The following is a 22,687-nucleotide window of genomic DNA, read 5'->3' as shown; positions in this document are numbered from 1 at the left end:
GACCAGGAAGTCAGTGTCATCAGGTTACAAAACATCTGCAGACTGGTGTTGTGGTAAAAAGGCAGGAGGAGGGTTTCTTGGGGGGGGGGGGGTTGCCATGGTAACCCCTCCTCGGCTGCTGGGGGTGATGATGTAATATTACCCTGTTTCTGGGGCTCCTCTTTCCTCGTCCTCCCCACCTACACAAACGTACAGTACATCGCTGCATGCATGTTATGTTTAGTGGGGTAGAGGAGACAAATAACATGAAACAAAGGAAGTGCACAGACTGTGTAGTAAGATAAGAGAGCAGTCTAATCTTTTTAAGACCTCTGACTGATGCTTGTAATTTCAAAAGAATCCACTGCACTTAAGATAAAACAACCCTCTCTTCTTATTCTTCTCTGCATCCCTCTATCTTTGCCATAATCACTGTGCGTGTGTGCGTGCGTGAGTGAGTGCGTGCGCTCTGTGCATCATTAAAAGACAGAAGGCAGGAGAGTAAAAAGGGCATTTTACAGTAAATCATCAGATAGCAGCTGTAGAGGACGATTCCTGCCACATGAGGGGGCCGATCAACTGCTGAGCTTGAAAGGAAACGGACAAAGGCAACAATAACAGATAAAACACTTCATTCTAAGCTCATAGAAATATCACAGATTGAAAATATACATCAGGCAACATTAACTTCCTCCTCCAACAATATGAGACATGGAGCTAACAGCAATTCTGTAACTAGTTTGTTTGACATTTTGGCCCAAACACAAAGCAACAACAGCCCCATATATCAGCTTGTCAAAGCAACTACTGACATTTTATTTAATTAAATCAGTTGTTTTCTACTTTCATTTCTCCACCTAAAAAAATAATTTGAAATGTCTCAATATCGCCGGTATAAATTTCTGATCCTAGCCCCTTCATTCAGTTCCAACAAGTGCACAGATGCTGACCCAGAACCAGCCGTTTGTGATCTGTCTTCATGTGTGCTGTTGCGTAGCAGGAGAGGGTGAGGCGTTTGTTCAGGCTGCAGCTTCACATCTCTGGCTGAACAGCTCCTCCACCACCTTTGGGTCGGCCAGGGTCGAAAGGTCGCCCAGGTCCTTCTCGTTGCGGGCGATCTGCCGAAGGATCCGCCTCATGATCTTCCCTAAAGTGGAGCCAGAGTCAGAGAAGACAGATGTTACTGAGGAGGAGAGTAGTGGAGGAGGAGGACGTTTTAAGAGGTTTACCTGAGCGAGTCTTCGGGAGCGCGGGAGCGTTCTGAATGAAGTCTGGCGTGGCGATTGGTCCGATTTTCTCTCTCACTGACAAAAGAATACAGAGAAGGAATCAGTGCAGAGCAGAATATAAAGATAACATGTTAAAACTGACTGCTTTCATTCACAGGCGTTTGTATAGGCATGTCAGCTAGTTTGTGAACAATATGAGCTTTATTGTTCACCATATTGTTCTAATGTTTTTAATTGTGCATTGTTGTGTACAGCTACACACTCCTGTACAAAGCTTTATTCTGATATAGGCTTATATAGTATTTCCCTCCCTGGATCAATAGTATGTTGTCTTATTTGAGAGGAAAAACATCTGCAAATGCAACTGATGTTTCATTATCAATTATTCAATTTGTAAAATCCACATATTTGAGAAGAAAGAATAAAAAAACACAATTTACATCACTTTGACTGGATTTTTTTTTTCCTTTAACCCTCCAGTAAACCGTCCCCTGTGTCGGAGCCTCACCCAGTCTCTTGACCTCCTCCACCAGTTTGTGGTTGAACTCCCTGCTGTCTTTGAGGGTGACGAAGCAGTACAGACACTCTCCCTTCACCTCGTGAGGCCGACTCACTACAGCAGCCTCCGCCACGGCCGGGTGCTCCGTCAGAGCTGCCTCCACCTCCGCTGTGCTCATCAGGTGACCTAAAAGACGCAAAAAACAGCAGAGTAGTAATAATACATAACAGAGCAATGCTTGAAGTGGAAACAAATAGGTCCCAGTACTCCCCTTATTCACATGTTAGCGTGTGTCTGTGCCGATATTAGCAATCTCTCGCTAATTATTCCTATTTATTTATTATTTCTTTCAGCATGTTCTACTGTGTCAGTCATATTAGTGATGATCGTATTATACTTTGGTTATGCATCTATAAGTTAAAGTGCTTTCCTGTGTTATTTGTAGCCTAAAGTTCACCCCATGATATACTATAGGATGCCTTCAGACTGGAGTCAACACCAGCCAGTCAGACGGGCAGGTTTGCATGCAGAGCTGAGACATGTGAGCTATTCTTTCAGGTTTTAGGAGCCGTGTCCCAGTCAGGAGGCTTGAACTTAAAGACTTTGAGATATTGGGTTTGGGAGGGGTCCTTTTTTTTAGCATTTTTGAGTCAATATTATTACTATAAATATTGTCCCAAAAGCTTAAAGAAAAAACTTGCTACAGTTAAATAAGTATTTTACTATTTACACAGCCTTCGTCGGAACATTGCTATGTTATCAGACAGTAACACAGTACAGTACCTGACACATTCAGCATGTCGTCTATTCTTCCTGTGATCCAGTAATAGCCGTCTTTGTCCCGCCTGCAGCCTGAGAGAGGAGAAAACAAGTAACATAATCAAGTACATGTTTTGGTATTAAGACACTTCTGACATATAGTCTGCGTTGCAGGTTTGTGAGCTTGAGTATCCAGACAGAAGACGTAATAGAAGTTTTTGAGGCTTACCATCACCAGTTAGATAGAAGCCAGGGAACTTCTTGAAGTAGGTGTTCTCGAAGCGTTCGTGGTTTCTGTACACAGTGCGCATTATTCCAGGCCAGGGCCTCCTGAATACCTGTAACAAATGTATTAATTATCAGTTACACATACAGTACATATTGTTTTTTTAAGCTTAAAGCCTTTGAATGTTTATGATTTACAGTATTTTCTGTCTTTCCTGTGTATTGTGTGTATCTGTTGTTCTGGGCAGCCAACTGCTGCACACGATTTCCCTCACAGAGGTGAATAAAGTTGCATAGAAGTGAATTGATACTTACGAGATAACCCTCGCCCTCGCCTTCCAGTTCCTCTCCGTGTTCGTTGAGGATTGTGGGCTCTACTCCGAAGAAAGGAAAGGTCTGAAACATGAGATGTGGATTTAATGTGAGATAACGGTGCTCTCTCATTGAACAGCTGCTGTGTGTTTATTTCCGTGAACAGTCTGGATCACAATCTAAAGCCAAATAGAAACGTTGCATCTCCTGCATTGGTTTAGTCCAACCCTTCCTTACCAGCATGATTTGTATTGATGAAACTTATCGGCGAAGATGTTAGTTTGTTTAAGATCGACATACAAATATTATGAGATAACCAATGTTGTCACTTACAGCAGAGCCTGGTTTCAGCGGCGTGGCAGCAGGCAGAGGAGTCAAAATATGACCTCCCTGCAGAGAAATTAATTCATATTTAAAGGAACAGGAAACTCAAAATTTAGTATGTGTGGCTTAATATTGGTGTGATTCATGTTTATTGTTTTGCCATCAACTTATTGCTGTTATTGTACAGTTGTGCTGTTTGGTCAAAGAGAAAAAGGGGTCCAAATAGGGTTTCTGCTCCTCCTGGACGTCCCCTTTGACGTGCGATTGACAGTTATTAGATGAATTGTACATACGTGAAGTGTTGGACAGTGTAAGACTATTGCAAGTGTACATTTGGAGGGTTTTTCCACATAAAACTTCCCCAGATTATAATCAGTCAGAGTTCAGCACAAATAAACTTTTCATTTGGTTTCTTGTTGGTTGGACCTTGCAACCTACAAAACAAGTTTTTGCCGTTTTAAAAATTAAATGATGTTTTCAGTAACATCAACTGCTTTACACAGTTCATCCCATGTATTATTATATCCATATGAAAGAAACGTGATTCTAAATCCAGTCTCCTGTACATTTAAAGTAATTCTCCTGAATCTGAACTAAACAACATATGGACTGAAGTGTTTTTCAACCCTCTAAACATGAGCATAAGCACTCACGGTCTCTGTCTGCCAGAAAGTGTCGACCACGGGACACCTGCCCTGACCGACGACCTCGTGGTACCACTGCCACGCCTCCGGGTTGATCGGCTCACCAACAGTACCCAGAATCCTCAGGCTGGAGAGGTCATACCTGGAGGAGGCAGGTGAGAAAACGTCCCTCAGATATCTTCTATATTTCATCATTATGTTGTACTGACGTACCGCTCTGTGACTCTTGTAGCAGTCCATGTTAACTTTATTTGTTGTTTGGCCTTACAGGCCATGTGTTGTTTTTGTATGCTGGTTGTGTCTCTTGAGAAATATAGATCTTGATCCTAATAAGACCAACTGATGGGATAACGTCACATATTAATCTGTGATGTTAAACATATTCCACGAGTTCCACTTTCTGCCAAATCTACTACTTCAAATTAGTGATTTGCTGTTTCTAAGACATTACTGCAAAATTATGCACTTTTATTCTGGCAACTGACATTTGTTATCACCTTCACCAGTGATGTTTTACATGCATAGTGTTGATGTTTTGAATTAAAGCAATAGTTTGATATTTGGGGAAATATGCTTATTTTCTTTGTTTAGCTTTTGGTTAGCTTAGCTCTGTCTGGAGGTAACAAGCCTCCCAGCACCTCTAAAGTAGTTTAAGCTGTATAAAAACCGAGGTGGAAAGATGACAAGTTGTGTTGTGACTTCCTGGCGTCTGGTTTATTGTCACTATATTTACACTATTCCTTTTATTTTTCCTTTTACCATTTCCTGCCATAAAACTCAATAAGAGCTGCATTGGGAAATGTCTAGTTGATGGTTGTCAACCGGAATAAGCAAAACCGGTTCGGAAAAGGAAGATACAAATAAAATTCTGACTGGTTATCAGAAACTTCTTTCAGTTTATTTTTTAAAGCTTCTTATCTTTGAAGTGAGTGTTGACAGACTAAGACGTTGAGTTTTCCATTTATCCGTTATTTTCCATTTATTTATTTTTTGAAATAATGTTGTTTAAAGTAATTCTTCACCACCAAAATGATCACTTCTAAATGAATCACTCGCACCGTGTCACCTTGAACTCTTGGAGCATGAGACTGTTTATGCAGAAGTGTTTTAGATGGTATGGTTTTAGCGAAGATGCATGTGTTTGTGAAGTAGTGAGCATAAGTCGGATTATATTGCACAAGTTGTATGAGAGTTTGTAAACAGATGTTTTGACATGTTTTTATTCTGTTGTTAAACGCGGCCCACATTTACTTCAATTCACCAAGACTTTAACGGTCATTGGGTGAAGTATTCCTTTTAGGATTCTTGTGAATTTAATGTTGAAAATTCATGACAAAGGGATGTTCACACTGTATGAATGATGATATGAGTGATACCGTTTGCTTTTTCACATCACCTCTGAGGAGTTTGTCACATTAGAAGTGAGAACAGAAGAGGGACGTCTTAAAGATGTGCATCTACATGTGAGAAGTGTTGTAAAAATACACGCAAAGATCACATACAAGCTGTGTTTTGAAAGTCAAACTACTGCGTTAGCCTCTGGAAATCTAGTTTTTTCTGACCTGCTGTGGCATTCAGAGGATGCAGGCTCTTACTTCTGCAGCGGTTCCCGTCCGTACTTCATCAGCAGGCGGATAGCTGTGGGAGCTGTGTAGAACTTGGTCACTTTGTACTTCTCAATGATCTCCCAGAACCGGCCGACATGAGGGTGAACTGGGATACCTTCAAACTGGAGAAAACACACATGCATCTTGAAGGAGCTTTTAAAGGGGGCCTCTGTCTTCTAATGGATCTCTGGGGATTTTTAATACGATAAAAGTCTCTTTCAGACTCACCAGGACGCTGGTGGCGCCGTTTGCAAGTGGGCCGTAGGTGATGTAGGAGTGACCGGTGATCCAGCCAATGTCGGCGGTGCACCAGTACACGTCATCGTGGTGATAGTCGAAAACGTACTTGAAGGTCAGCGACGTATAAAGGAGATACCCGGCAACAGTGTGGAGAACACCCTGTATGGTACACAAGCACGGAAACATGAATGAGGAGGTGATGGGTCAGCACAAAGACAGCAGACAGCAAAAATAATAGGGCTGGTGTGTGTATGTGTGTGTGGGAAAGACAAAGACGCAGATCATTTCCTACAATCTGATGATCTGAGTCCTGTGTTTTATGTAATAATAACATGTGTACACAAAATACAAAAGCAATTGTCATGCTTTCAACTTTCTAGGGATGCATTTATGCTTCTGAGAAAAACATTACTTCTCACTGTTTTACAGCAGAGACAAAATATTAAGTGAAAGACAGCACAGTTAACACCATTAGACTCTTATCAGAGTAAATAAGATGCTGCGATTTCAAAGAAAAAAAATTGAATGCAGAAAATTATTTTTTTGTCTCGCAAATGTCCTGAGCTATTCTGTGTGTTTCTACAATATTCAACTGGTTTCATTGTACATCGTTCATCTTACCTTGGGTTTGCCGGTGGAGCCGCTGGTGTGGAGGATAAACAGCGGATCCTCAGCATCCAGCCACTCGGGTTCACACTCTTCAGGAGAGTCTCTCATCACCTCATCCCACCACACGTCACAGTCTGAGTCCCAGGGGGTCTGAACGCATCAGATCAAGGAACAAATGCGAGATATAAAATCACTCTTTATATCAACTTGAATAATTTGCAAAATACAGGTGATAACAGACCATGTAAATTATAAACTGACATGTAATTTATTATGAGATTTTCTTGTCCAAGCATGTGTTTTTAGTGATATCAAACAAAAACATTAGGTGGTCATTTTAAAAACATATCTACCTGTAGTTTGTTGCATGCAGCTCCGCTTTTTGTCCTGAGTGCATGGTGCTTGATGACGAGGCATTTAGTGACACTAGATGACGCTCTGCGAAAAGAAACAAATAAATAAAAAAAAAAGGTTTTGTGAGAGGCAGTGAAAGGCATCAAGTGCTTGTGTTGCCCTGCTTTGCATTAATTACAAAAACCCCACCAAAAGTCATGAAGTTTAATTTGACATCTCATGTCAGTATATAGATGAAACATCTGAGGACTTTGCAATAGGAGCAAAATACAACACCTTTGACCCTTGATTCATTTAAGGAAAGACTCTAAAAACAGGAAATAAAGTTAGAAACCTTGGGAAGAGCAACAGAGGAGGGATCCCTCTTAAAACGTATTATGAAAAATGTGAAATGAGAAAATGAATAATAACATTAAGTAAAAAGGTTGAATAGTTTCAGGAAAGCTCTGTATTATATGGAAAATGTGAGATCTTGATTGAAAGATTTTAATTGTACTTTTGTTTTGCCACGAGGCTTTGGTGTAACGGACAACATCACGATATGTTTTATTCTTAAATGATACACCTGCACCCCCTATCACACATCCCTCCCCGGCTCATGTTGCTACAGGACACAAGCAGTTTGGGCTTTCCTGAATGATCTGAGCTTCCCATGTTGCCCGGCAACCCCGAAATGTGGAAACCGGGCAGTGTGTTTCCTCAACGTCCATGATATCAGCTGATTGTGTGTGTGTGTGTGTGTGTGTGTGTGTGTGTGTGTGCGTGGTGAGTCATATGCCAGCGGTTGAGTCCATTACCAGCAGCTAGTGTAAATAAGGGCGGTGGCTGAGAATCGAGAAACTTGTTGGCCTTTCAGCAGGACCTACTTTTCCCTGCACTTCTCCAGAGCCTCGTCTGCAATCTGTTTCAGGTTGATCAGCTTCTCTCCTCTGTAAACACCATCTGTACGTCACAAAGGGACGGAGAGACAGCTGATGAGCGGTGTGAACCATCAGGGAGAGGGTATTTAAACACTCTTTACAACTGGAAAACCATCTTTATAATCCCTGAGCGCTACAACACATCACATCCTGATGCTGCTCTGTTGGCTGACATGCGCCTTATCTGGGCTGTCGGACACACCTGCTGTCACCAGGACGCTGCTCTGAGCGTCCACGATCCTCTCACACAGAGACTCGGAGGAGAAACCTGCAAACTGAGCAAAGGAAGATACAAGTTATGGCCTTCAGGGATAATTCTGGTTTGTAACAGCTTGGGTCTTACTGTCGTGGTTTTCTCCATCATTTCTAGTTGTAAACAAAACAACAGCTTTGTCTGATTACCTAAACCTCTACATTTAAACAAGACAATCGGTCTGTAAACTTTGATTGACGATCAATTGATCGATTACAATAATTAAAAGAAAAATAATGCATTTTATTTCTAAAGCATCTTTCAAAACATTTCTACAAAGTACAATAAAAGCAGCACACATTTAAAACACAAAGAGAATGAATTTAACTAAAAGCCAAAAGCTCCATCCCTTGATTCTTCGTCTCACAAATTAAAAGTTGCATTCATGTATTAACCACACCCATGACTTTATGTCTCTTCTCTACTTCCTCTTACACTATGTTTTAGATGTTACCATTATTCCTGGATTAATACACAGTGGCTGCAGTTCAGCAATAGCTACAAAGTCTCACTTTGAAGTGCAAACAGTCTGACGTGCACTCTCTCTTTACCGTGTATAGCAAAGTCACCTTGTTCAATCTTACATAATAAACCAGACATTGATAATAATTCTTTTATAAGATTTTCAGCTGCTGCGTCCACCGTCAGACGTTTGTGTTCTGGCCAAGGATAGTTCACAGCGTGTTGATGACAGCATTATGAATCAGGACACTGAGGACTCTGGACGCAGCAAAATGTCACTGCATGACTGGCATTGACTGTCCTGTCTGGCTCCATCTATGATTTAATTTCATGCCAAGCTTCATTTATGATTTAATATGAACAGTCACACGAGATTTCAGTAGGCTGGCGTTGTACCAGAGATCCTTATGTTACCAAGTGATGTTGATATCAAGTATAATTAAAAAATACAAAACTCAGAGTTGGAAAATGTTCAACAGTGACCAAGCACAGACATGGTCACTCACACCTAATTCTGCTTTATGACTTGCAAAGGTCTGTTTCTGGCAGACTCATCTTGGAGCCGCCTGGAGATATTTTTAACAGGGCTACTAACCTTTGCATGCATGCGGAATGTTGAAACTCTAAAATAGTGTTGGCTTCCTGGCAAAACTTCAAAGACTCTGTCGCCTACCAAAGCTAGATACAGCCTGTAAGTGTCTGACCCATATATTGAGTGCATGTGCTCTCAGTGCTGTGGCTGCATAGAGAACAGCTGATAGGAGCAGGGCAAACACTGCTAACCTACATGTGGAAAATTGACACAGATTGGATACCAGATATGGTTTAAATATTACCATAAGTGTCTCCTGCTTGGAGTGTAATTTTTCATATTTAGAAATAAAATCTTGTTTTCTTTCACCAGCTGACATTAAATGATGCTCCACCTTTATGTAGCAAAACCTACTCGTCTGCTTCTCCAAAATGGGTGAAACAAAAAACAAAAATAATTTGCATGGAAAATTGGATTCTTCATCACACTTCTTACCACAATGCAGTGAACAGCACCTATCCTTGCACAGGCCAACATAGTGTAGACCAGCTCTGGGATCATGGGAAGGTAGATGGACACCCTGTCTCCCTTTTTTACACCTTGAACACAGAAACAAGCAGATTTGCCGTTTTGGATAACGCAAATCACATCTGGGCTGCTTCTCAACTCAAACCAGCAATGTGGCAATGTAGCTCTAAGGTGAGTTTCAGCATGTTGAATATGACAGATCCTATACTGTATGTCTGATGTGCAAAGTGCATTGGGCATACCGCATAGAGCCATATAGTAGCATCTAGTGTGTTGCAGCATGCTGGTTATTATCATTGTGTCCTCCTTTCCTCATGATTCTACAAGCTGAAACATGTTGGAATCAAGCAAGGATTCTGACATGCGTTCAAGTATTTCTTGTTTTACTCAAACTTTGAGCTGCTGAAGGTAATTTTAAAGGATGACGTCATTTTTAGCTACAAACCAATTAATATTGATTTAATTTTGTTTCGGTCTGAGATTTCTCACCCATTTGCTTGAGGACATTAGCACAACGGCAGACCTGGCTCAGCAGCTGGCGGTAGGTGATGGTCATGTGGTGGTCGGGTGAGTTCCCCTCCCTGAGAGGACAACGTACAAAGGGAGAAACACAACCCAAATCTGTTACTGGTCTTGCAAAACCTGTCTCAGATTATATAAAGCGCTGTCTGTGTGTGTTAATCACAGTGTGTTAACCTGGGGATCAACTATTTCAAAAAATACTTTCATGACAGACACAAAAACCCTCCAGATTCAGTGTTTTTTCTAAAATGACCTTCTCTGAAAACATTATGTTGCCCTGTAAGTTTGCTGAGTTCACAGGGGAGATAACCTGTCCCAACTGTTGCTGGGTCTATTGGGTTTGGATGTTTGTCGAAGAGATTTTTGGAAAGTTACGTGGCACAATGTTTCACATGCCAGCGAGCAGCATATTAGCAGGCCTCTGGTGCGGAACAGAAGCCAAAAGTCTCTCAAACCTGGCATCGACCTTATCGCCATGGGGGAAATAATTACAAATACAGCAGTGAAACTGCACTTCTGAAAGCAACTGCTATTGAGGAAGTGCGTGTATTTGATTGTCTTTACTAGTCTTCATATACTGTTGTATGCCTTTTGGCAAATATGTATCAGAACCAACCAAATCAAATGTGGAGTTCCACAGGGGTCAATCATTGTACCATTTTAATTCAACTGTTTAATGCTCTTGTTAGTTCTGAATATGCATTGTGCAAGGCAAAGGATTGGATGTTATTTCTACATTTACAAAAAGGATCAAACCAAATTTCCATTTGTATTTCTAAAGATGACTAAAATTGGTTTTCATCATTGTTGTCTGCTGCTGAAACCCAAGGGTTAAATCTTGATGTGGTCAGGAAATCAGATCTAAATCTGAATGTCCATGTCGGGACAATAACAAGGCAACCTATTACCACCTTAAATATACAACTAATACAACTCAGTAATAAATCACCAGATGATTTATGAGCGAAATACTTGTACGACAGTATTCACCCACAGATCCTCTGAGGTCCCCTGTCGTAAAATCCAAACTTGGTGAAGCTGCTTTTAGCTGCTGTGCTTATTTCGTATGTTTACCATTGCCTTTAGACTTTGTGCTGTTGTTGTACATGCACCATACATTTCAGTCTTTTCTTTATTATGCTCTTTCGTTTTCTTGACTTTTTCTTTGATTTTTTCTTTTAGTCTATATTTGATTTATTTCATGTCATTTATTATTTCAGTCTCAATATCTTATGTGATGCTTTCATCGGTTTGTTTGCCTTGCCTGTTCTTGTTTAACAGATAAACCTGCCATTGAGATATCTTTGTTTTTCTGCAGTTTACAGTTATAGAAGCTAATGCATAACTAATAGGAACTGTTTCTTATGACCTTTAACAATTCAAAAGTACATTTAAAAGCAGCTGATAAATGACCTCTAAGCGTCTAATTTTCTTTCCGTTTAACATTCAATAACTTTATACAGGATGTTTCTCTTTATACAAGTATTGCATTCAGTGAGACAGAAAATGTTTTTGATGCTGAAACTATTTCTTACGAGCACTTGAAAGGGTTAAGAAACTTGTAGAGAATATATATAAACCCTCTTTATTAAAGCAATGTTTGTGCAAAGGGTGACACTTCAGCCCGGGACACCTGTCATCACAGAGCGCTGAGACCATTCTCGATTTCGTGCAAATAATAGATGCAGTAACAGAGTCAAAGAAATCGACACACATCTCACTATGAAATACTTTTTGGTGTCTTGTTTTCCTATTGTTGTATTTTGCAGCATCCTACCATTTGAGATAGTTTTGTAAATGTTTGGCTAAGGTGTGAGCAGCTAAAGCCACATCAGTGAACAATCAATCTGGCCATTTATAACTTGAATATAACCTTGGTACTACAGTGGACAGACTGTATTCTCCTCATATGACGTGCAGAAACCGGTATGACAAACACGTGGGCATATTACATAAGTGCTTTGATGTAGTGCAATCAGCGTTAAGACACTTGTGTGGGCGATGGATGGTCTCCGCTCTGCCCAGTTTCAATGAACCCCTATTACTGCTGAGGTTGCAGAACCACTATTTGTGGTTTGCTAAGCCTCTTCTGTTGACAGAGTAAATATGCGCCATAATATGAAGTCAAAATAACATAAAGTAGAGCCTTTTAGAGTTTAGTGGAAGTCACAAACTTGAAAGTGTTCAGTGAGAAAATGTATGAGCTTACATCCAAAATAGTGACAATAAAAACAGTCGTATTCTCAAAACAATCCTTTTTGTACTGTAATAAAACACAGGACTCTTACAATTTGCTGTAATGCTAGATTTTAAAACGTGTTGTACCCAAATCATAAGCACTGACATTGTGTTGTACTAGCTGAGGTTTGCTTTGGTGCACTGGGGTCGGCACATGGGACACAACAGTTGCTATTGCCAGGAAGTATTTTCCATAAAAGTCATCATTCATGGCGGGCAGAAACTGTCGCTTACCAGTAATAGGCAACCTTTTCACCAAGATTCCTCTCCTTCACATGCCTGTCCAGGACATTATAGCACATGTTGGTTTTGGCCCCTTCCATGCATTTCACATAAATGTTCCCTTTTGTCACATCAAAGTTGTACTGCAGCATTGGTCCTGTTGCTGGCTTCTTCCAAGAGAACTCATCAGCAATCTCTTTCCAGAAAGCTGAAACAAAGTAATATTTCATGTCAGTGTTACAGGCTGCAGACAGGGCAGATAAACACAGACAGATACGGCACAGTCAGGCTCGTGGGAGGTAGAATATAAGGAAACTCTGCAAGCACTGCATTAAAAATACAGTCGTGTTTGACTTACCTTCTGGATTCTCAAGAGATTTCCTGTACAGTGCCAGGTAGGAGTTAAAATCAGGCACATGAGCATCCCCCTTCAGGTCATCAGGAGGGTAGTACATTTTTTCCTGGGATTCAGGAACAACCATTGTGGAAGAACAGATGCCTATATCATCTGAGAGTGAGTCGGAATATGGGTTAATCTGGAGTCACAGCTGATCTGTCTGGATCCTCCTGAGTTACAGACAAGGCCTCTTGTACTGAAGCAACACAATTCAGCATGCAGAGAGACCCACCTCTAATCCCTGAGCTGCAGGCTCACTCAGTCTGTTTAGGGCCAGGGCAGCCAATCGGCCTGCAGGGTGCAACACTCCCACTTTTTCATTGGATGAGCCCCCTCTGGCCTGTTGATGGCATTATTTATCCAAGCAGCAGGATGAATGGTGGGGATTCGTGTAGGCATGAGGTGGTTGAGAGAGAGAGAGAGAGAGAGAGAGAGAGAGAGAGAGAGAGAGACTCAAGGCTTTGCCACTATCCATCACAGAACATCACATAACAATGTCACCCATGATCAAACATTTATGAAATAATAATTTTAATTAGCATCATATAATATAATATACTTTACTGAGCAATTTGAAGCGTTGTTTTGTGTTAAAACTGTTAACATTTGTTATTATATAAACTATTTGCACATTTCACTATTATAATCTGTAATTAAACATATTCAGTCTTTTCGTGCTTTGGAATGTTTGTCCGTGGTAAACTCTGTTTAGCATGCAACGTGAACCACCATTCAGGTTACATAACAAAAGTCTAAATGGCTGCTGTTATTCATTGACTTTAGCTCAGATTTCAATCTGGAATCGATTCAGTTGCACTGCGAGTGACGTGTGACGTAGGAGCTCACGTCAGACTATTGTAATCGAGCGTGAACACTCTTGTGTTGATGTCGGCTGCTGCTGTCCCGTCCATTTGGTAACACACTGGGACCAAACTTCAAGCTCCAAGATGTTCTTGTCTGCTGTACTTCGCTCTGCAGTGTCGCAGACGGTATGTTTATGATATTCGTTATGGTTCTGGGTAAAAATGTCAATGCCCTTATGGACAACTTGGAGAAAAATGCTATGACTCCTCACAAGGGCAAGTAGGCCGCTAAGCTAGCGTTAAGTAACGTTGGTAACATTAGCATGCTAGCTAATTTAGCCTACTGCTGTCAAACGTTTACAAGGTGATCGTTTGGCAAAAATTAGCAATGCAAAGGAAACGTTTGTCTGGTACATGAACACATGCGTATTATAAGTAGTTTGGTCTAAAACACGTAACTGCAACTCGTTAGCTATTCTGTTTTGGGGACGACATGCAAGCCCCCTTAACGTAGTAGATCATTGCATGCTATAGGGAAGACTGTGTGTGTGAGGTTTAGGTTAAGTTGAGGTTACTGCTAAGAAATTGGACATCAGGAACCGGTAATAGCCTAATATCATTTTACGATCATCTTAAATTTATATTAATAATTCCCCAATTAAGAGTCAAATGAGTACATTAAGGATGTATCTAAGTATTTTAAACTACGACCTGTATTTCTATCCCTTAAATTTGTAAATGTCAATGACTTATACCTTTATAAATTAGTACCTCAGCTATGTTTATGTGAAGGTATCCCATGTTGTGATGGTTTAAGCTTCGTACAATTAGTTATGTACAATGACGAGAACAGTCAGATCTTAAGTCTTTTTAATTGACCTGATAATTGTTATATATTTTTTTAATTTACAGAATGTCAATTACTCTGTCGCTATAAAAAGTATGCATAATTATGTAAAATTAGGGACACTTTCTCAGTGGTAGACGATGACAACATCACCAGTTTGTCACTTTTAACTTTCCAGTCCGTTCAGGAAGTCTGAAGGAGACATGCCCACCCAAAAGACTCTCGTGGGATGTTAAAGTATGAAGTCTCACACTACCGGGTATTTCATCTGACTGCTTTGTCTCTGTATTTGCAGGCCAGACAGGTCAGGAGTCTGCATCAGTCTGCTGCTCGGGCTGGAGCTGGTGGCATCTTTGTGGTGAGTTACAGTTTCTTTGCCAAAGTCAAGAAATGTGCAGAAGAAGTTGGGAACAGAGTAGCCAGTGCAGTGTGGGCAGCCTTAATTTGTTGAAATCACATTTTTCTTTCTGGTGCTCAGAACATTCAGAATATGCAATATTGTCCCGATTGATATCAGTCAATTGCCCTTATTGTTGACCTTTTGTGGCCTTGTATCCGTGTGATCAGCCCAGTTGTAATAGAGGACATGCACATAATATTGTACATCAATACGCTGTATTATGTCAAAGCATCAGTCCATAATGTCTTTATTTTTATGACCTTTTAATGAGGGCTATATGTGGCATATTCATGTACTGTGTTGCAACATTTTATCTAAAGTTTGAAAATAAGTTATTTACAAGTTGGTGCTTTTTAAACGGGTAAAGAAAAATTACCTGTGGGTTTGGGATAAAAGATGGACAATTAAACAACAGGATTAAATCAAAACTATAATTATTTCCTTCATTCTGTGCTCCACATTCTGGAGATTGAGGTTTTATTCGTCCATCTAGCATAATCATTTTTTTATGAAATGCCTGTTTTACTACACAATACTGATATAAACACATCTTTCACAACCACAAAGTCAATTGAGTTATAGACTGTATCTACCTGTTATTTACAAGTGGTCATAATATTTATATAGGCTTCAGCCAATAAAACAAATGTATAAATGTGATCGTTGCATGATTCAGCGATTTGTTTGTGCTTTTATTTTTGCTGAAATAATCCCGAAGGTGTCCGTTTTCAGGAGCTCTTAATTTATCCCAGTAGCTGCCTTCAGAGCCTATTAGAGCCATGCTGTGCAACAAAAACATCACATGTGATATTGTCATGTAATGGAAACATGCCATGGTTTCATTGTCCCTGGATAGTAAAGGTGTTTTTAATCTGTGATGGGAGAAAAGTCACTTTGGCTGACTTGTCTTTGAACTCTTTGGGAACCGGGTATGCTGTCTTCTGACAATTTTAACGTCAAACTCCATTACATTCAAGTTGTTCTTTTTCTTAATTGCACAAAGGATATTTGTTGCTCACAAGGGGGCAGTGTGTGCAGAGGCCCGAATAATTGTTATCTGTGTTGAGTCTTCTCAACGGTCTGATAGCAGCACCTGTTTTCCCCTGAGGCCTTACATGATGGGTTATTCATAGTTTATCAGATCGACACATATGCCTGTTACTCGCATGAAAGCAGTGGTTGTTGGTTAAACAAAAGCATCCAAAATATTGATTGAGGCATCATATCTATGTACAATATTTAAAAAAATATTCAGTCTAAAGTATTAGCTTCACATTTTTTAAACAGGAATACATATAAATGTTATTTGAAGATGACTGAGGATAATTATATCTTTGATAAACAATGTTAACTGTCCTTATATAACGGTGGTGTTTCTGTTCCAGCACAGAGATACTCCTGACAACAACCCAGATACTCCTTTTGAGTTCACCGAGGAGAACATGAAGGTAGGGTTCACATCTGTGTTGAGCATTCAGGGGAAGCACTGAACAACATCTTTGATCTGTATACGTCTTTGAATACAAATTCAGACAAACAAGTTGAACTAGTGAAACATGTTTGTATTGTTTCAGCCAGACAATTTATATTCACGTTATTTTTTTAAATCTTTTTATTTCAATCTAAAAAGGTTGAAATGTGATTAATGGGTTTTTTATCGATATTTTTTTAATGTTTTTTTTAACATTTTAATGGACAGTAAATTATGAGCACCTGATCGTTATCACCAATATAAAACATTTATTATTTTGTTATATTCAGCTTCACATTACTTTTTAAAGCTGATGTCAAACCATATCCCATGATCAGTGCATCGTCTGTAAATATCTGTGCAGGTAATGATTTTGTATGATCAATTTAATAGTTTAAATTGGTCTAATTATTGAAGTTGAATGCAACGATTCTTATTCTGAGCAACGCCTTTTTTTCCTCTTTGATCCCTTGTAGAGGATCGATGCGATCATCTCCATGTACCCTACTGGACACAAGCAAGCAGCCACCATCCCCGTGTTGGACGTAGCCCAGAGGCAACATGGATGGCTCCCGATCTCCGCCATGAACAAGGCACAGTGCTTCTTCTGCCATTTGTCTTACAGCTGTGTGATGCCAATTGGATCCGTTGGGAAAACATTTTTATGAAAGTTCATACAACACCATGTCTTAAGTGTCATGCAATTGTTTTCCTTCAGGTCGCTGAGGTTCTGGAAGTTGCTCCAATGCGAGTGTATGAAGTAGCGACGTTCTACACGATGTTCCTGCGTCAACCCGTGGGAAAATACTTCATTCAGATCTGCACAACAACACCCTGCATGCTCTGCAACTCAGACAGCATCCTGGAGGCCATCCAAAACAAGCTGGGTAATAGAGACAGTCTTTTAGGGTGGGGCACCAATGAAGAGATGAAAAGACAGATGATTATTTCTTTTTTTATTGTGCGTATTTCATATAAACAGAGGTTGGGAACAAACTTGTATATATACAGTTCAAACAACAGCAAACTGTTGCAGCAAACAGGAAGACATAGCACCCTGAAATCAAGCCAGACAACTTCTGCCAACCTACTTCAGTCTGTGTCGCATTTAATAGAGCACCCTTGTACTAGATTGTTCTTTCAGTCAACCAAATAGTGAGGCTATACTATTAGTAATACCTTACAGCACAGCTGTGTAATGTCCGGTAGCACTGCTTGAACATAATCTGCAGCTTGTCAGAAAAGTCTGGATAAATATAAAGCATGTTGGTTTCCCACAGGAATCAAGGTTGGAGAAACTACCCCTGACAAGCTGTTCACCCTCATAGAAGTGGAATGCCTGGGCGCCTGCGTGAACGCTCCAATGGTGCAGATCAATGACAACTATTACGTGAGTGTTTGACTACATGGACATTATAACTTAATTAACAAAATTAGGCTCAAGCCCGAAATTAGTTTTGCAAATAATGTCTGCAACACACCTCTCAGCCCCTTCGTCAGGAGCGCTACCTTCTTTTTCTCTTTTCTTTGGAAGCCAATGCCGGTGTGATTCAGCCTACGCATGTAAGGCTCAAAACAAATATAAACGTGGGAAATGGAAACCATGGCAGACAAATGATATGGCTAGAATAACAACTGTGTCGTGTGCAAAGGTTCACTTTAGGAGCCAGATATGCTATTAAAAGCTTGCTTTTTGGAGTTGTGGTTACATTATCTGAAATGATCCTGCACTCAATCGCCATGAGACGTTTAGTTCCTGCAAGCTGAGCAGAAGAGAATGACCCATTTAAGATAAACGTGGCTGAGAAAGGAGGGATTTTCTGTAACACCTGAAATTGCTGAGGTGTGATCCTTGCAGGCAGAACGGGTATAATGTGTTAACGTCAAGAGTACGGTGGCACCGAGTTTAGCATTTGATGTGAGTAACGGGCATTCAGTATTAGAATCATTCCTTTTTACTTAAGATGCAACGTTTTGTAGATAAGCATGTGTGTCCGGTTGATTCTGGGTTTAAACCTGGAAAGAGCAGCAGCACAGATATGCCTGTTAAACAGCATGTCCGATTGTTTGTAAATGTATAATTAATGCACATTAACAAAGTAAATAATGCTGTAACTGAGCCATTTGTAATGGCGTTAGACTATTCATTCATCAGTAGTTGCAAAACGCAACCTGTGTGATTTGTTCGGGCATGAAAATGATCTAATACAACCAGCTCTTCTTTGGTCACCTGGGTTAAAAAAAATCAATTCATTGAATTCTATTCATTTAATTATTTGGCACAGTTGTAACCACTTTAGCACGGACTTCAGGAAAACCATAATGTTATCTTTTATAAGGGGATTTCAACCGATCATTATCTGTTGTAGTACATTAACATTTAGCCATTCTGACTATTACTATATCTGATTGTCATTTTAGAATTCGCTATAATCCCCATAAGCATATTGCAAAAGTAGCATTTCAAGTATTGCCTCTTAACCTCCCCCTCTCTCCTTAGCTTTGAGCTGCAGGAATGAGTCTTAAAACCCGGAAATGAGTTAACATTTCTCCGGTTCCCTCGTCTCGAAGTCAATGCGTTTTTCATAAGATGCCTGCAACAAGGTCTGTGTTAAATACAAGCTGAAGATATTTTAACATTTTATTATATGATATAAAAATACCACCCTTGTGAGTTTTTAAGCGTTTACGTGTCTTAAAAAGACAGTTGCTAAATGAGACTACAAAACGGCATCACGACCAATAGTCCGCCTTTACAGCATAGTTGTTTATATTCGCAGTCATGTGACCGTGGTATAGTTTGTTTATAGCCCAACGCTAACTTTGCCATGTAGCTTATTTTCTGCAATAATCCAAAATTTAATGTAACAATCCCATTGGGTTTTTGTCGAGGGAACCAGTGTAATGCTAACTTTGCCCTATGAAAATACGTCATCCCTGCAGCTCTTTATACAGGTTGAAGAATGTGGAAAACTGTTAAGACGTTAATTATCCAGCACAAAACCACGAGCAATGCAAAGCGGTGCACTATCTGCCTTTCTTCTCATTCATCCCGCTCTCTTCTTGTTTCCAGGAGGACCTCTTACCGAAGGACATTGAGGACATTATTGATGAGCTCAAAGCAGGCAGAGTCCCATTAGCTGGGCCCAGGTACATACAAAGCCATCATGAACTAATTAGCCTATTATATCTTTTCTGGTTGATTGTATGTGCACCGACTGCGCTTTAAGACGTATTCTCTGTTTCCTTTTTCTACAGGAATGGGCGTTTCTCCTGTGAGCCTGCAGGTGGACTGACCTCTCTGATCGAGCCTCCTAAAGGACCGGGCTTCGGTGTAAGACCGGACCTGTAGACATTTTTAGGCCAACATCTGCTTTTATTAAAAGCAACTTGTCCCTGAAGCTGATATTATGCCTAATTCAAACATGTTGTGTAAATAAACTGTTCATATACCTGTGCTCAAGGTGTCATGGTGTCACTTACAGTATAATTTATTATATAGCCTGTGACGACAACTACAGTTCTATCAGTCACACTTTACAGTAGGGCGTTGAATATAAACACATAGGACTGACACTAAGAATCTCATAATGTAAGTATTTCCTGGCATGTTTAACAATCTGGTATTTTACAGAATTACTGTCTTTTCAGGGTCCTAGAAGTGTAAAATACTGTAACCGTAAATACTATTTTATTTAGTTAAATATTACAGAGCTTTACCTCGCGATGCTGTGCTCTAAAAGAGCAGCAGCTTATGTCGCAGTTTCCATAATCAGCGCTTTCTCTGACTACCATTCATATATACATTCAAATGCCTTTAGAAGAGTCGTGTACATTTATCATGTGCAATTGTGGCACATTAAATGCATTAAAGAATTTAATAAAAATAGAAGAGAAGACATGCTAATATGTATTTCTGGTCAGAATTCCTAATGCAATGATGTCATTTGATCACATATTAGCTTGACTGAATACATACCACAGTTGGGCTTTCTGCAATTTACTCAAGGCAACCGAAAGGCATTTTTGACTATCCGAAAATAAAGCAAACAATGTTAGAATTGTAAATTATTACATGTTTCTAACTGAAATCATCACTACTCGCAACTAAATTAGATATATCTCGAATTTCTGTTTCAACTAGTAATTATTTAAATGTCTAATACCCAAAACTATACAATGTGGATATGATTAATTACAATTTAATTCCAAAATTAGCTTTCTAAGTCTTACTAATAAAAATGTAATTACTGGTATCGTAAACAAGCACTTTGTGAAGTGAAGTCCAAATGCAGTTATATTTATGTTAAATCAAACATTCTGACTTATTCATGAATCCCAAATATCTTTAAAGTTAATCCGGTTAATCTTTTATAATTCTCAACACACGCAGCCTATTCCTACAACTGCTCCTGACATTTCCATTCTGCCCCGGTGGCGTTTTTCTCGTGTCTAGCCGATGCCCCTCCCCCACTCCGGTTTCCTCTTGCGACTTTCAAGCCGGCTCTGCAACATATAATATTGTGCACCACGGCGCATGCGCGCACCATACACCACGATGCAAATATCACTGCGCAACCGATTATGAGCTGCTGGCCTATACAATGAGTTGGCGGACTATATAAGCCGGGCTACTTCACACGATCGGTTTGTTAATTAAACTGACACCAAAATTACTAAACCGTGCTCACAAAGAGAGATAGAAGGAAACAGCCATTCCTCTGTTAACCTCCGCGGTGAATCTTCGAGAAAGTTCCCACTAACCGCATCACACAGCAACGGAAAAGATGACGTCAAGTGTCCATTACTGTTCTCTCCCCTCTCCTATCATTACAATCCCAAATCTTACACGCTAATAAACATCAACTGACGTTATTACACGCCACTAGCTGATAAAAGGTGAAAGCGCGGAGAATGTTCTCAACAGTAATAAAGGTGATTTACTCACAGCGTCGACAAAACAACGAGTTAAATGGTTTCCACACACATACCCATCTATAGTCTATCCAGCAGACGGAGACGTTTTAAGTTCGGTGGGGGCTCAGAGCAGTCACGTGACGTCTCCTCGACCAATGAAAACGACGCTTGCATGTTTTGCTGGGGCTTTTCTTTTTGGAGAGGACGGGCAACGAACGGCTGGGATGTTTTCAAAACCAGCGATGAACGTCACACAGCCGTAGGCTACGGTTAAGGTCCAATATTTAGGAAATAACTGTTTATATTGCGCAATATTCACAAGTAGCAGAACCCGAATGAGTCAGTGGGGATACGCGTGACCCAGTTTCAAGGTAAGCGCAAAACAAGTTTAGTTGTTTGATTGCCTTTGGATCATAAAAAATCCTAACGTAAGTGAACGTTAGCCATCTGGCTACAGGCGAGCGTGCTAACGGTGTGCTAACGTGAAGTAAACTGCGTGCGAAAATCGAACGTTATGTGTCTTGTGCGTGGGCTTCGGTTATAGTTGTGTGCCACGTGCGTTACATACATTTTTAGTACTTCCATAAACTGGGATTTCACCCTTTTTTATCTGCGTTTAGAAAACTCGCCGCCTCTTATGAAGCGGGAAGACGTAAAGCCGATAGGAGAAAATGTCGGGTTGAAGCACGGTGAGCTGGGTTAGCCCCAGACAGCGAGGCTGTGTCGGGCTGCAAACGAGCTCGCTAGCTAGATTAAGCGGAGGGGCTGCAGTGGGCTTTTGTCTCAGGCTGTGCTGTGCTCTCGTGTCAAATATTGCCCTTAAAACATGAAACATGGGGGTATTACTTATGTTGGCCGCAGAGTGACAGCACACAACATATTTAACACGTGCAACGTATTTCAGGACGTATAACGTTATTGGAGCTCGTTGTGTTTACTAACCACAGTTAAAACATTTAAGCGCCTCAACATATTGCATTGAAAGCAAGAACGAGCGACATTACTGTGAGGTGGGTGGTGTTTGTCTGCAATGATGTAGCCAAACACCACCGTTTGTTTACCCCAAGCGCCGTTGTTGTTGGGATAATGACTATTATACATCTAGCGTACATATGTAGCTATGTTTTGGTATTTCATAAAAGGAACTAGCATAGCTTAGATAACCAGGCGCTTGCACCTCCCAGCCGATGACATCTTGGGGGTGTGTTGCCTGATACAAAAGCTGCCTGTGTTAGATGACTGTCTATACGGCGACCATTGAAAACCAACAAAACGTCGACCTTTTAAATTTAAAACACCCACGAGAGACTTTGTTGAGACAGAATTTGATGATCTCATATATACATATAACACAGGCAGCTTTTGTATCAGGCAACACACCCCCAAGATGTCAT

General features: G+C 40.3%; 3 protein-coding genes across 6 annotated transcripts in view; 2 read left to right on the top strand and 1 right to left on the bottom strand.

Annotated features, from left to right (window-relative positions):
* acss2l (acyl-CoA synthetase short chain family member 2 like) lies at positions 1-21,384 on the bottom strand. 3 transcript variants are annotated; one of them, XM_031865284.1, is made up of 19 exons: positions 21,368-21,384; positions 12,817-13,195; positions 12,471-12,666; positions 9,966-10,057; positions 9,444-9,547; positions 7,904-7,976; positions 7,648-7,723; positions 6,781-6,865; positions 6,440-6,577; positions 5,807-5,977; positions 5,567-5,700; positions 3,981-4,113; positions 3,337-3,393; positions 3,007-3,087; positions 2,696-2,804; positions 2,491-2,559; positions 1,717-1,893; positions 1,209-1,283; positions 1-1,126 (listed from the first exon to the last, which is right to left on the bottom strand). In XM_031865284.1, exons 2-19 carry the CDS (start codon positions 12,938-12,940, stop codon positions 999-1,001), a joined length of 2,022 nt encoding a protein of 673 aa, XP_031721144.1. In that variant the 5' UTR covers positions 12,941-13,195; positions 21,368-21,384; the 3' UTR covers positions 1-998. The 3 variants fall into 3 exon arrangements, with proteins under 3 accessions (XP_031721144.1, XP_031721145.1, XP_031721143.1); XM_031865285.1 differs by lacking the exon at positions 21,368-21,384 and having other exon boundaries at positions 12,817-12,966; positions 13,088-13,253; XM_031865283.1 differs by lacking the exon at positions 21,368-21,384 and having other exon boundaries at positions 12,817-13,253.
* Positions 13,700-19,834, top strand: ndufv2 (NADH:ubiquinone oxidoreductase core subunit V2). The gene is made up of 8 exons (XM_031865286.1): positions 13,700-13,844; positions 14,801-14,863; positions 16,291-16,353; positions 16,853-16,969; positions 17,095-17,263; positions 17,657-17,766; positions 19,450-19,526; positions 19,635-19,834. The coding sequence occupies exons 1-8, from the start codon at positions 13,803-13,805 to the stop codon at positions 19,726-19,728; spliced, it is 735 nt and encodes a 244-aa protein (XP_031721146.1). The 5' UTR covers positions 13,700-13,802; the 3' UTR covers positions 19,729-19,834.
* Positions 21,385-21,501: 117 nt separating the features above from the next.
* ankrd12 (ankyrin repeat domain 12) overlaps positions 21,502-22,687 on the top strand; it is a 28,650-nt gene continuing 27,464 nt past the window's right edge. For both annotated transcript variants that reach the window (XM_031864976.1, XM_031864973.1), the window contains exon 1: positions 21,502-21,664. The gene's annotated coding sequence lies outside the window, so the exon portion shown is untranslated. The remainder of the gene's footprint in view (positions 21,665-22,687) is intronic.

Source organism: Anarrhichthys ocellatus, unplaced genomic scaffold (assembly GCF_004355925.1).
Source record: "Anarrhichthys ocellatus isolate YVR2014 unplaced genomic scaffold, GSC_Weel_1.0 scaffold32, whole genome shotgun sequence".
NCBI lineage: Eukaryota > Metazoa > Chordata > Actinopteri > Perciformes > Anarhichadidae > Anarrhichthys > Anarrhichthys ocellatus.
This window is presented reverse-complemented; position numbering and strand designations above follow the sequence as displayed.

What these genes read in the sequence shown, in the direction of transcription:
- acss2l (XM_031865284.1), bottom strand. Translation starts at nt 12,940, where the DNA reads ATGGTTGTTCCTGAATCCCAGGAAAAAATGTACTACCCTCCTGATGAC. An exon ending in TAATGTCCTCAAGCAAATGG is followed by an intron (nt 9,548 to 9,965) that starts GTGAGAAATCTC and finishes TCTGTGTTCAAG; the next exon opens with GTGTAAAAAAGGGAGACAGG. An exon ending in GGAGGAGGTCAAGAGACTGG is followed by an intron (nt 1,284 to 1,716) that starts GTGAGGCTCCGA and finishes TTCTTTTGTCAG; the next exon opens with TGAGAGAGAAAATCGGACCA.
- ndufv2 (XM_031865286.1), top strand. Translation starts at nt 13,803, where the DNA reads ATGTTCTTGTCTGCTGTACTTCGCTCTGCAGTGTCGCAGACG. An exon ending in GCTCTGCAGTGTCGCAGACG is followed by an intron (nt 13,845 to 14,800) that starts GTATGTTTATGA and finishes CTGTATTTGCAG; the next exon opens with GCCAGACAGGTCAGGAGTCT. An exon ending in GAGCTGGTGGCATCTTTGTG is followed by an intron (nt 14,864 to 16,290) that starts GTGAGTTACAGT and finishes TTTCTGTTCCAG; the next exon opens with CACAGAGATACTCCTGACAA.